This window comes from Stegostoma tigrinum, chromosome 7 (assembly GCF_030684315.1).
Source record: "Stegostoma tigrinum isolate sSteTig4 chromosome 7, sSteTig4.hap1, whole genome shotgun sequence".
In the NCBI taxonomy this organism is placed as follows: domain Eukaryota; kingdom Metazoa; phylum Chordata; class Chondrichthyes; order Orectolobiformes; family Stegostomatidae; genus Stegostoma; species Stegostoma tigrinum.
The window spans coordinates 22,566,591-22,579,776 of NC_081360.1; the positions used below are offsets into that span (position 1 = coordinate 22,566,591).

At 42.6% G+C, this 13,186-nt stretch overlaps 1 protein-coding gene across 1 annotated transcript in view; it reads left to right on the top strand.

The window, feature by feature from the left end:
• The first annotated feature begins 584 nt into the window (after positions 1-584).
• The window catches only part of LOC125454437 (aryl hydrocarbon receptor-like), a 128,740-nt gene continuing 116,138 nt past the window's right edge, over positions 585-13,186 (top strand). Inside the window, exons 1-2 of the mRNA XM_048535178.1 lie at positions 585-775; positions 1,761-1,948. Coding sequence (XP_048391135.1) covers positions 735-775; positions 1,761-1,948 — 229 coding nt within the window. The 5' untranslated portion in view covers positions 585-734. The remainder of the gene's footprint in view (positions 776-1,760; positions 1,949-13,186) is intronic.

The following is a 13,186-nucleotide window of genomic DNA, read 5'->3' on the forward strand; positions in this document are numbered from 1 at the left end:
AGTGTGGAGCTGGATGAACACAGCAGGCCCAGCAGCATCTCAGGAGCACAAAAGCTGATGTTTTGGGCCTAGACCCTTCATCAGAGGCTTGAAACATCAGCTTTTGTGCTCCTGAGATGCTGCTGGGCCTGCTGTGTTCATCCAGCTTCACACTTTATTATCTCATTACCTATGAGACCCTTGTCATAACTTTGTTATCTTAGATTCTCCAGCATCTGCAGTTCCCATTATCTCTCATAGGGAATGAGGTCCACTGGCCCTGGTTCCAATCACTGCAGACAGAGAATATCCAATTTGAACAGAAAACACCTTGCTCAGGAAACACCTTGCATTTCTTACAGGAGAACATCTTGCAGAGAGCACCTTACAGACAGTACTTCACACCGTATCGTATGCAGAGCAGCCTTCCCCAATAACAGTGGGAAGGAAAACTGGGAGATGAAAGTTTCGTAGGGAATAACACAGTGGGTCAGGGAGATCCTGGTCAAGGGGTCAGGAGGACGGAAAGAGAGAGAGTGACACAGTAGAGGCTGAGATATCGGGGGCGCGCACTCCCGCGCAGTGACAGACGCGTACACGACCCGCGCCCCCGGACTTCAGATCCGACCCGCAGAGTTGGAACGGTTTCTGCGCGATTGCAGCCCCGGGTGGGTCAGGGGACAGTGACCGCCTTCGAGTTACATTGATGCGGCAGTGGAAGTGAGGGAGGCTCCGCGGGGCTGTTACACACCGACATGTACCCGGGTAGGAAGCGGAGGAAACCGGCGCAGAGGACGTGAGTACAGCCTGGGCAGAGAGAGGGAAGGAGGGAGGAGAACGGAGCATCAGAGTTAGTGCAAACTGGCAGCGCAGGGTTCATTCAAACTGTGACATTGGGCTCATAGTGGAAACGTGAACACTGGGATTAATGCAAACTAAAATACTGGGTTTACAATCCAAACTGGGGTTACTGGGGTGAAGGCAAAGTTAGTATTATCTCTGATATTGGGGTTAATGTAAACCAGGACACTGGGGTTATAATACAAACTGGGAATAATGCATTGATTAACTCACCTCCTGACTCCCCAAAGCCTGTCCACCATCTACCAGGAGCAAGTCAGGAGTGTGATGGAATACTCCCCACTTTCCTGGATGGGTGAAGCTCCAACAAGATCCAAGAAGCTTGGCACCGTCCAGGGCAAAGCAGCCTGCTTGATTGGCATCATCCTACCACCATCAATGTTCACTCCTCATCCCCAATGTACAATGGCAACTGTGTACACAACATGCACTGCAGTGACTCACAAAGGCTCCTTTGATATCACCCTCCAAATTCACTACATGTACCATCTAGATGGATAAGGACAGCAAACCTTAGTTTGACACTATTTCTCCACTTCTTAACTGTCATGTTGCAAAGATACTGGGACTTGTTCCAGAATAGCATTGTGAGTGCCCCTCACCAATATGAGCTATGACATTGACCCAATGAAAACTGATCTTGGAGTTAATTGAAACAGTTACATTGGAGTTCATTCACATTGTGAGATTGAAGGTGAGTGAAAGTGGGACTTTGGAATTAATGGAAACAGTGAGAGTGCATTTAATGCAAGTTGTGGAAAGGGGTTTTGTGCAAACTGGCATGTGGGGAGTTGATGCAAACCCATGAGATGGTATTTGACTAACCTGTAATAATATGGACCTCAGACACTTTGTACAGAGGTGGCCGTCAGTCTGTGTAACGCTGGCACATTGATCTGCGGTATTCTGCTTATTGTCAGAGTGAAACCGGCGTTGGCCGATGGAATCAAATCTAATCCTTCCAAGAGGCACCGTGACAGGTTAAACTGTGAACTGGATCGCCTGGCCAGGCTGCTACCTTTCACCGAAGATGTGACCTCGAGCCTGGATAAACTGTCCATCCTCCGTCTCAGTGTCAGCTACATGCGATCCAAAACTTTCTTCCGGGGTGAGTTTGGGTGATGGCTAAAAGTGGGAGGGGGTGGTGGGGAGAGGATAGGCCAGTTCACCAGGACCAGCAGATGGCTGTTGCTGCCATTGTGATGCGTGGGTAGCCAGAGTTACAGGAATAGGCACTGCACACAAATGCCTACCAATGTATTGAATTAGCTTTATTGTCACATGTACTCAAATAAGTACAGTGAAAAGTTGACAAGTTACCATAATAAGGTAACAAGGTACCTAAGTACAGATTCTTCACAACAAATTGTTAGGGAAAAAAATTAAGAGAATGAAGAAATAGCCGAGCAGTAATGTAGGCAAATGTGCAGGACAACAATGTACTTCAAAACTACTTTATTGGCTTAGGAATGCCCTGTGGTATTGAAACACACTTTATGTATGCAAGTCTTTCCTTTCATTCTGTGTGGCATAAGTATTTTTCCATCTGAAGTAATGCTGTTTGTGTTCCTTTATCTTACAGTTCCTGGTGGGTAAATTAAGCCATTCTTTGGAAAGGCTGCAATACCTCTAAAGGAATCATTACCTCTTACTTTGAACAGAAAAATAAGTTTTTTTTTCATTTTTAAAAATTTTGTTGCACTGATTAACGATTTGAGATTTTGTTGAAGTAGTGTTGCAGTCAGGAACTGCATTTTAGAGAAATTCACAATCTGACCCAGCATTTTTTTTAACTGCGTTCGGTTCTCTAAACAGTGAGTGTTGAGATGATCAAAGAAGGAGGTCAATTCTGTTTAGACTATATATTGATGTTTATTGTTTCTTTTTATCGTAATGCAGTGGCAGGCTTGATCTGATTTGACATTCTTGCTCAGTTGAGCTGAAGCGTGCTATTCTTTCATTCATTCACTGCTGCGGTATAAAAATGGACAGCTACTTGAAATTGATTGTCACTTTCACTGGTGCTAGAGAACAAACCCACAGTTTGTTTAAATATTTATGTAAATATACCAATAGGGTCCAAATTACCAGGTGAAACCAATGTGTGAGCGGGAACTAAGTTTATCACTTGGAATTGTTCTGTGACTGAACATTGAATAGACCAGAAATGAAGGAGTAAAACCCCTCATCGCTTGAGTCGAATGAATGCTGGCAAAAATGCATTTTCAAGTTTGCCTTGATGTTTCGTCTCTGTTCAGCTGGTGCACTGCAGGGTTTTTCTCCCCGATGGCAGCATTAATAATTTAGAGAAGTGCTATTTAAGGAATATATAAAATGGATGGAAGTGAAACAGTCATCAGGTTGAACATTTTTTCTTTCGATTGTCTGTACAAGGCAGCAGACTAGGGAGGGGGCTTGAGCAGCCTGGTTTGTTTTCAGAGACATCAAGAACTGAAGAAAAGAAGTCTTCATTTTGTTTCTCATTGTAGATTCCTTTGGACCGCAAGAACCCTCATTTAGAATTAGAATTAGGTTTATTGTCACGTGTACTCAAATTACAAAAGGACAGGAGTACAGTGGGAAGTGCTCAATGCTACCAACACATGGCACCATCTTAGGTACAAAAAAAATGAAAATAAAGAAAAAATTAGACTTGTTAATACCATGACAGTTTTTAAAAACCATAACCTCTCCACCATGTTTTGCAGGGGTTTTTATAAATTCATTTGTGAGGCAAGTACATCACTGGCCAGGCAGCATTCATTGTCCATCCCTAATTGCCCAGAGGGCAGTTAAGAGTCAACCACATTGCTGTGGGTTTGGAGTCACATGTAGGCCAGACCAGGTAAAGATGACAGTTTCCTTCCCTACAGGACATTGGTGAACCAGATGGGCTTTTCTCCAACAATCAACACTGGATTCATGGTCATCATTAGACTCTTAATTCCAGAAATTTATTGAATTCAAATTCCACCATCTGCTGTGGCAGGATTTGAACCCAGGTCCCCAGAATGTTATCTGGGTCTCTGGATTGACAGCCCACCGATAATACCACTTGGCCATTGCCTCCCCTTAGGCAGTTGGGGAGTGATGCTCAAATAACGGATCTCATCGACAATCTGTGGCAGTTTTGTATTGGTGGTCAAGAACTCTTATTAGTTAGATTTAGATTTTCTTGTCACATGTACTCAAGTAAAGGAACACAGGAGTACAGTGAAAAGTGTGCAAAGTTGCTATTCTCCAGCACCATCTTAGTATACAAAAAATAGGATTAAAAACAGAAGCAGAAATAAAATGTTTGCTGTGAGAGGTTTGAGAGGGGTGTTTGGATGGGGAGCAGGGCATGGTGCAGTGGGACAAGCTACTGAAATAACACTTCAAATGTTTAGGAACATGGGGAGAATGTGGATTTTTCTCATTTATTGTTAATTGCAGCATTTTCCAACAAGGTGGGCTGATCGCCTGTGTTATTTCAAAAGTTGAGCTTTGACAGATGCAGCTGGACATAAATCTACGCACAGCAGAACACCACAACGATGCAGAACTGAATGATATTTATACATCTATGCATGTACTGTGGACTCAACCAGCAGTGATATTTTAACACGCACACCAATGCACATGGAATTGGAGAGACAGTGATGTAGTGGCATTGTTACTAGATTAGTAATCCATAATTTCAGACTAGTGCAGATGGTGAAATTTGAAAGTCAATTAAAAAAAAATCTGAAACAAAAGCTTGCCTAATGGTGACCATGTAACATTAGTCAATTGTCGTGAATACTCATTTGACTGATGCTCTTTTGGGAAAGAAGTCTGCCATCTTTACTTGGTCAGGCCTAGACGTGACTACAGCGGTGTGGTTGACTCTTAAACTGCCCTCTGGCCAATTAGGCAGTAAATGCGGGGCCCAGCCAGCAATGCCCATGTCACATGAATGAATTAAGAAAGAAATGTTAGGTGCCCTTTATTCCTTATGGCCCCATGCTAGACCTCTGCTTTTGTTTGTTTAACACTTCCCATACATATGTCAGTCTGTTTTCCCTGTATCACAGTAAGCTGATTAATTGACTTCTCAATATCCTATAGACACCTGATTCTCCTTGAAACAAGAGATTGAATTCAATTCCAAAAATGTTGGCAGAGGTCCAGGAATGCAATATAATTAAAGTGGGATTTTGCTTATTTACCCCTGCAAACTGGGAATTGGATTATAAAGAATAAAACTTCTTCTGTCAAAGCCACTATTTTTCTCCATCCGTAGAAAACCGGATGCCCCCGTTGACTACAATCTCCAAAACACTTGCATAAATCCCGGGAGCCCATGAAATGAAAACAGAATTAGTCCCATTCAAATTGTCAGTGACTGATGCTTACATGTTAACAAGTCTGAATAAAAGTTCACCAGTTTCAAGCATATTGTGAATTGGATGCGTTAGAGTAACTTTGACAATCTTGCCTGATGGAGTCTGTTGAAGAAGTGGAAAAAGTTTCAAAGCTTGGAAATGCATGTGCACCACATACCAGTCTTTATCTTGTAATCATTTCTTGAGAATTACATACTGTCTTGTGAACTCGCCTTGGGAGAAGGTCATTGCGAAATATTGTATCATTATTCAGACCATTCTCCATAATTCTGAACTCATTCAACTCTCTGTTGACTACATTCAGTTTGCACCGTGTCCCACTCACCTGTCATCCGCGTGTGTGCCCACCTACCTGGTATGATAACATCTCAATATTACCATTTTTGGCCTCGTTTTAAAATCCTTCAATGGTCTCATCCCCTGCCTGTCTCTGTAACATCATGTAAACCTGAAGCTCTCTGAGTGCTTGACATTTCCCTAGTACATGAATTGTTTGTATCCTCCAGTCGCTTCACCTCACCATTGATTCTGCGTATAATCAACTTGGTATTAAACTCAGGAATTCCGTCCATATACTTTTCTGTATCTCGACTTCTCTCTCTTCCTTTGTGATACTTCTTCAAACTTACCTCTTGGACCAAGCTTTTGACCACAGGGTAATGTCTTATACTTTGGAGTGGTATCTGTTTATGCTCCTGGGTTGTTTAAAGGGGTTATATAAATCTAAATTATTGTTGATGAATCTGACAGATGGGTGAGATAGCTAACTAAAGCTCCTCTAAATGTTTCCCCTCAATCAGTAGTGGAAGAGGATCTGTGATGGTTTGACTTATGGATCATAAACTGCAGGATTTGATAGCACTTTGCTACAGTAGCTTGTGGCTGGCATTGGAAGTGTTGTAGCTAGGTTAGATGGGAACAAGGAAAACCAGTTTGGGCTCTAAATCTGTATAAATATCTAATGATTCCTCCAGAGAGTTTGGGTGTGATTTGATGTGTTTATCTTTGCGTTTACTTGAGTCTGTAAATATGTTGTATGTTTCTGGAGGACGGCATTCATGGAGTCTTGGAGCACGGATACAAATCCTTCAGTCCAATTTGTTCGTGCTGCACAAGTTTCTCAAACTAAACTAGCCCCGCTTGCCTGCAATTGGCCCATATCCTTCCAAATATTTCCTATTCATGTACTTATCCAAATGCCTTTTAAACATTGTCACTGTACCTGCCTCCACCACTTCCTCTGGAGGCTCATTCCACATACAAACCAAATCTGTGCAAAGAAAAATTGCCCTCTTTCTCCTCTCACCTTAAAAATTTTCCTTCTAGTCTTGAAATGCCCCCACCCTAGGGAAAAGATACCTGTCATTCGCCTTATCTATACCCCTCATGATCTTATAACCCTCTACAAGGTCACCCCTCAACCTTCCACGCTGTAATGAAAATAAGTACCAGCCTATCCAGCCTCTGCTTATAACTCAAACCTGCGATTCCTGGCGACACGCTGGTAAATCTTTTCTGAACCCTCTCCAGCTTAATAATACCCTTCCAATAACAGGGAGATCAGAACTGCTCACAGTACTCCAGAAGAGGCCTCACCAACACCCTGTACAACTTCAACGTGACATCCCAATTCCGATACCCTGAAGTCTGAGCAAAGAAGGCAAAATTCCTCTGGTACCTTGGCCATATCTAGCGATGACTGTAAAATGATCTGCTGTGTCTTTGCTGGCTTCCTTTAAAATACAATACACCTGGCCTTTGGGATTTAGCCATCTTTAGGGAAGTTAGTTCCTTCAGGTCATCCCTTTTCATCATGCTTATTTTACATTATATTTCACACAGCTCCTCTTTAGCCCCAAAATCTGTATAATCTTTCTTCTTTGTGAAGACCGAAACAGAATTCACATTCAGAACTTTGCCCACATCTTCTGCATCACTGCACGAGTTGCTGTCTGCATCGCTGAAAGGCCCAAATTCATACTTAGGCCAAGCAGCTTCAGAGGAGCAGGAAAGTTTGACGTTTCGGGTCCAGACCCTTTCTGAAGAAAGGTCTTGACTCGAAATGTCAAACTTTTCTGCTCCTCTGATGCTGCTTGGCCTGCAGTGTTCATCCAGCTTTACACCGTGTTATCTCAGATTCTCCAGCCATCTCTGTAACGAAATCATATTTGTGTTTTAGTTGTGTTACAACCAGAAGCTGAGCAATAGGTATGGATTCAGCTGGTTACTCCAGATCATTATCCAGAATGTCAGTCAGGAATGTATGACTTCATCTTGGTTATCCACCCACGGGCTTGGTTGGTCACCATATTTTTAATGTAAGAAAGACCCCTCACCTCGTGGATACTTTTCTTAACTCGTGGTCTCATGTTTTAAGAGGAGACAGTTTCATTAGGTTTTGTTGAGTTCACAAAAGTAGTGAATTTATGAATGACTAAACATGACAAGAAATAGTAATGCAACACAGTAACACAGAGTCAAAATGTTGAGAGTTCAGCGATCAGTTTCGAGATTCTTAGTTTAACAGGGCAGTGAAAATGCTGTCATTCTGATTCCGTTTGATAGTGATTGAATTCTAATATTCAGAAAAAAGTTTTCCCTTCTTTTCACTTGCAGTGCAGGCGTGCTTATGACGTTTGCTCTCAATGCTTAGTCCATGCACTGGAATGTCCAGGCAATAATGCTCACAGATCAGTGTCCTTGCAGTCACTCTGTAATTCCTTTTTATTTATGTTCCGGGAAGGCTGTACCATTATATTATGCATTCTGTTCTATTACCCTGATGTGCTTATGTTAAGATAGGATTTGTTTGGTTAGCACACAAAACAGTACTTTTCACTGTATCTTAGTACTTGTCAATAATAAATCAAATCAAATCAATCAGACATTTCTGTATGAGATGGTCTTCTACTGAGAGGGGAATAGTCACTCCATATTACGCCCTCTCAAGCTTCTCTCTCTCTCTCTCTCCCGCTCTCTCTGTGTTTGAGGTTTTGTTGACTCTTTACAGGTTTGACATTCCTATTCAGATTGCCATTCCAATAATAATCTGCCTGCCTGCATTTGCTACCGAAGTGGATAATCTCACATTTATCCGTATGATACTGCATCTGCTGTGCATTTGCCCGCTCACTCAGTCTATCCATGTCACATGTGCGTGCCACTGCGTTTCATCACTGTTCTCTGCACTGGTGGAGGCGCAGCCCCATACTGACACTAATGATTTCGTTTGACAACAAGCGAAGTCCTCCAGGAAATATGGTATTAAACAGCCCCATGGTCGCTGGGTGAGGTGAAGGGCGAAATAGGAGATGCAGGTTATCGTGCAGTTCCAGAGGAAATTTTGTAAAAATTGAAATACCATCATAGTGGAAAGAAAACTCTTTCCTTTATTGGTATCAGCGAGGTAGATTCTGGCTGAGATGTTCAAACTAGGCACTTACTTTAATTAAGATGAAGCCACCTGGAAAGGCGTCAGATAGAAAATCAAACCGCTCATTTTATTACTTGTACTTGTTCTTTCTGACCAGCACTCTGTATCCATCATTTGCTGACTTATGTTTTTTGCTCACTTACGTGTGCTCTGTATTTATCACTCAGGTACCTGTACCCTGTTTCTCTTACTCACCTGCACTTGGTATTTATCATTCTGTTAACAGTACTCTGTACTTGTCACACTGACCTGTACTCCCAACCTACAATGAATATCTTTCCCCACCTCGCTAGTACACTGAATCTGTCATTGCCTTATGTTTACTCTGGATCTGCTGCTTGTTGACCTGTATTCTGCACGTATCACTTTCTTGCCTCTATGCTATGCCTGTCACTCCCTCAGCTATACTTCGTATTTGTAGCTCCCTCAGCTGTGCCCTGTATCTTTCACTCCCTCAGGTATATGCACTTTTCACTCCCTGAGCTGTGCCCTGTATCTGTCATTGCCTCACCTGTACCATGTGTGTGTCACTCCCTCAGCTGTGCCCTATGTCCGTATTTCCCTGCGTAGTGCCCCATATCTGTCTTCCCCTGAGCAGTGCCCCTGTATCTGTAAACTCCCTCAGCTGTGTCCTGTATTGCATGTCACCTATACATTGCGCCCATTGCTCCCTCAAACTGTACTCTGGATACAGCGTCCCTCACCTGTACTCTGTATCTGTGGCTCCACTGCCTGTACTCTGTAATTATTTTTTCTGTGACCTGTACCCTGTATCCGTCACTTCCTCACCTATACATTTATCCATCACTCAGTCATCTGCAATCTGCATCCATAGCTCCCTGACCTGTACTCTGCATCTGGCACTCCCTCAGCTATACTCTGTCTATCATTGCCTTCACCCTATTTGTCTCTCATTTTCTTCAATATGTAACAAATATTTGAAATATAAGTGTCTCTTCCGCATTATTTTGAAACTTTCTGTCTTGGTTAAATGCAGACAGAAGTTGAAATGCTGTTTATAGTTGTAAAAGGAACACCATGCTCTGAAAACCAAAATTTGTACATGCAAACACCTCGCCACCTGCTAGGTAGGAATGAACACTGTGTATCATAACTTTGTTTGAGTTAACAAGTAAAAATGATGCTAAAGATTTCAAAGGATGAATGTGTATTTCATGCATTTTGATTAATCTGCATTGAATAGACAATGATTAGGTTGGGCAACTGGTAGAAGGCGAGTGTTAATATCTGGGGTAGGAAGATTTGAGTGAGCACTGAGGTTCAGAATGTTGCTGCAAAAAGAGTTTACAGTTGGAACACAAGGAAGGCAGGCTAATGCCTTAATTCTTGTCACAGTCAACTATACCCAGAATATTCTAAATGGTCGGACTCAAGTGCATTGATTCTTTGTATCCTCTGTCATTATCCTTTGCAAGCATCAATCATTCCGATTTAGGTGAAAGTTTCCCAACAGGGAATATTCGCGAAAGAAATCACAGGTACGCAATGACTTCTTCCTGCTCCAAAATGTTATTTTTCTTGCACTGTGTGCCTTTGAAAGATTAAAAGTGATTACATATAATTATTAGCATAGGATTTCAAAGGAATCAGTTTGAAGTGTAATTCAGCTGACTGTTAGTTTTAATGCTTTTGACAGCTAAGCCGCCGTTACAATTTTGCTTGCTAAGTGAGTCCAGATGCTGCATGAACAGGAATCAGAGCACTGAAGGTTTTCACTCTCATGCCTTGCTGCTCTGTGAGAAGGCCAAATATTGTGCTCTTCTTGTGAAGCACAAGTATCCACGCATCTCTGCTCAAATAGACTCTGCTGTCGGAGCTGTGACTTATGAGGCAGGTCTCTTCCTCGCCATGGAGCTTGGGACAGTTTGATGTCATCCTCCTGGACTAGAATTTTCAGCAATATTTATTTCAGCAGAATTGTCATTGTATTTGCCCTTCCTGCAGTTGTTCAGATGCTGAGTTGACAAAGTCTTGATGCTCCCATACAGATGTAGTGTTATTACACAAGGGTTTATTTAATTCTCAGGATGGCTGATATTCCTAAAATTCAAAACATAAAGCAACCTTTCGTTTTGCCATATTTTTCACTGGAACTTTTTAGATCAATTTTGATGTTAATGTATCCAATGTTTAATGTGGGCAATTGACCCATAGATTAATTTCAGATTAGGCATCAAAGATGGGACATTCCAAAATGACCTGGCTGTTTATTTTTCTTCTTTCCCTTCACACCCACTTCCCAATCCCCTCTATCCCATTAGTGCTGACTTTAGCTGGAATTTGGTTCTTCTTGTCTGGCGCTGCCTCACTGCCTTCTTCTTGAATATATAAGCCCAGAGAGAGGGGCTGGTTAACCACAGTGTGAATTGCAATTCCTCATCAGGCAGCGAGCAGGTAGATTCTGATTGAACACTTCGGAGTGTCATATCAGTGTTTGAGAGCCCTACGTTTGAGACTTCAAGCCTGCAGCGCAGAAACGGGCCATTTGGCCCAGCTGTTCAAGACTGATATTAGTATTGCACAAAGCCTTCTCTCGGCACCTCTTCGTCTCAGCCTCATCAGTCTACCCTTCTATTCCTTTCACCCTCATGCGCTTATCCAGCATCTTCCCAAATCCACCCCTTAACATTCCACCTTCTCACTATCATCATAGAAAGATTTCATAGAATCACTACAGCATGGAAGCAGGCTATTCGGCCCATCAACTCCTCCCAACTCTGCAAAGAACATTCCATCCAGATCCAGCCCCACATCCCTACCCTATCCCTCTAACCCTGCATTTCGAATGGCTAATCCACTCAGACAGTATGAACAACTTAACATGGTTAATCCGCCCAACCTGCAGATCTTTGGACTGTGGGAGGAAACCGGAGCCCCCAGAAGGAACCCACACAGGCACAGGGAGAATTTGCAAACTCCGCGCAGACGGTTACTCAAGGGTAGAATCGAAATCGGGTCCCTGTCGCTGTGAGGCAGCGGTGCTAACCACTGAGCCACCGTGCCTCCGTGCCACAAAGACAAAAGGAGAGTTCCGGTCTTTTCACCTGATAAATCCATACTTTGATCCAACTGAGATTTAAAAAGTGAAGGTTTTCACTTACATGGAAGGTTATCTGTCAGTAACATAATAGGCTTTCAGAGGCCATCAGATAAAGTGTGGGGTGGATGCAGTGTCTACACATTGTCCGTGTTGCAATGACTCAGTGTGTAGGGACATTACTGTTTCTCACCCAGAGAGACAAAGAATTCTTCCAGGAGACACATGGACAATAGGAGCAGCTTTTGATGAGCAATCAGATATATAACTTACAGAAATCAGAATTAAATTGACCACCTAGTAGTCACAAATCTGAATATCGTAGAAAAGAACAACATGCTGTCGAAGCTAGAAACCAAAAGAAATGCGGATGCTGGAAATCAGAAATAAAAACAGAAATTGCTGGAAAAGCTCAGCAGGTCCGGCAGCATTTTTTTCTTTATTCACTTACAGGATGAGGACGTCGCTGGCCAGGCAGCATTCTTTGCCCATCCCTAATTGCCAAGAGGGCAGTTAAGAGTCAACCACATTGCTGTGGGTCTGGAGTCACGTGTAGGCCAGACCAGGTAAGGATGGCAGTTTCCTTCAATAAATTCAAGACTGATGTTAGAGTTAGAGAAGCAGATGGGTTTTTCTGACAATCGACAATGGATTCATGGTCATTATTAGACTCTTAGTTCTAGATATTCGTTGAATTCAAATTCCACCGTCTGCTGTGGTGGGGTTTAAACCCAGGTCCCCAGAACATTATCCGTGTCTCTGGATTAACAGTTCAGCAATAATACCACTAGGCCATCGCCTCCCATAAGGTGATTCTTGCTCAGAGCATGAACTCCTGAGGAAAGGTCATTGGACCTGAAACGTTAACTCTGATTTCTCTCCACAGATGCTGCCGGATCTGCTGAGCTTTTCCAGCAATTTCAGCTTTTGGTGCTGTCAAAACATTTTATCTTGCATTTACCAGAACAAATGCAAGAATTTCTAAATTGTCAAGAATTGCACCAATTTATGCTGCAGGAGGGAAGAGTGCTCACCAACTGGCAAGTTGACTTTGATTGGGTGAAACATTGCTGTGGAAAAAGTAACGGGGATCTCTAAGATGCCATCTCTCCAAGATGCCAGGTTATTTGGAAAAAGAGCAAGGCATGAACATATTCCATTTGATAATGAAGTACCAGGCCCTGTCAAGAACAAGTGTTACCTTTAACAAATGTAAAATGAACCACTTTACAAGCGTGACTGATTATCTTCCACTCGTTGTTAATGTAGCTATTTGTCCACTCAAGCTGGTCTGGCAAAAGCCGTCCAATCACAGAATCACAGTAGATGTCCTATATCAGGCTTTGCAAGCTGGTTGAGCATGATATGGACTTTGCTTGTTCTGAATAGCTGAAGGAGCATGCTATTTGTTCAGGCAGCCACTAATCGGAATGTACAGCCTACGTACCTAGCGTCTCACTGAAATTCATAGACCACAATGTGGTAAAA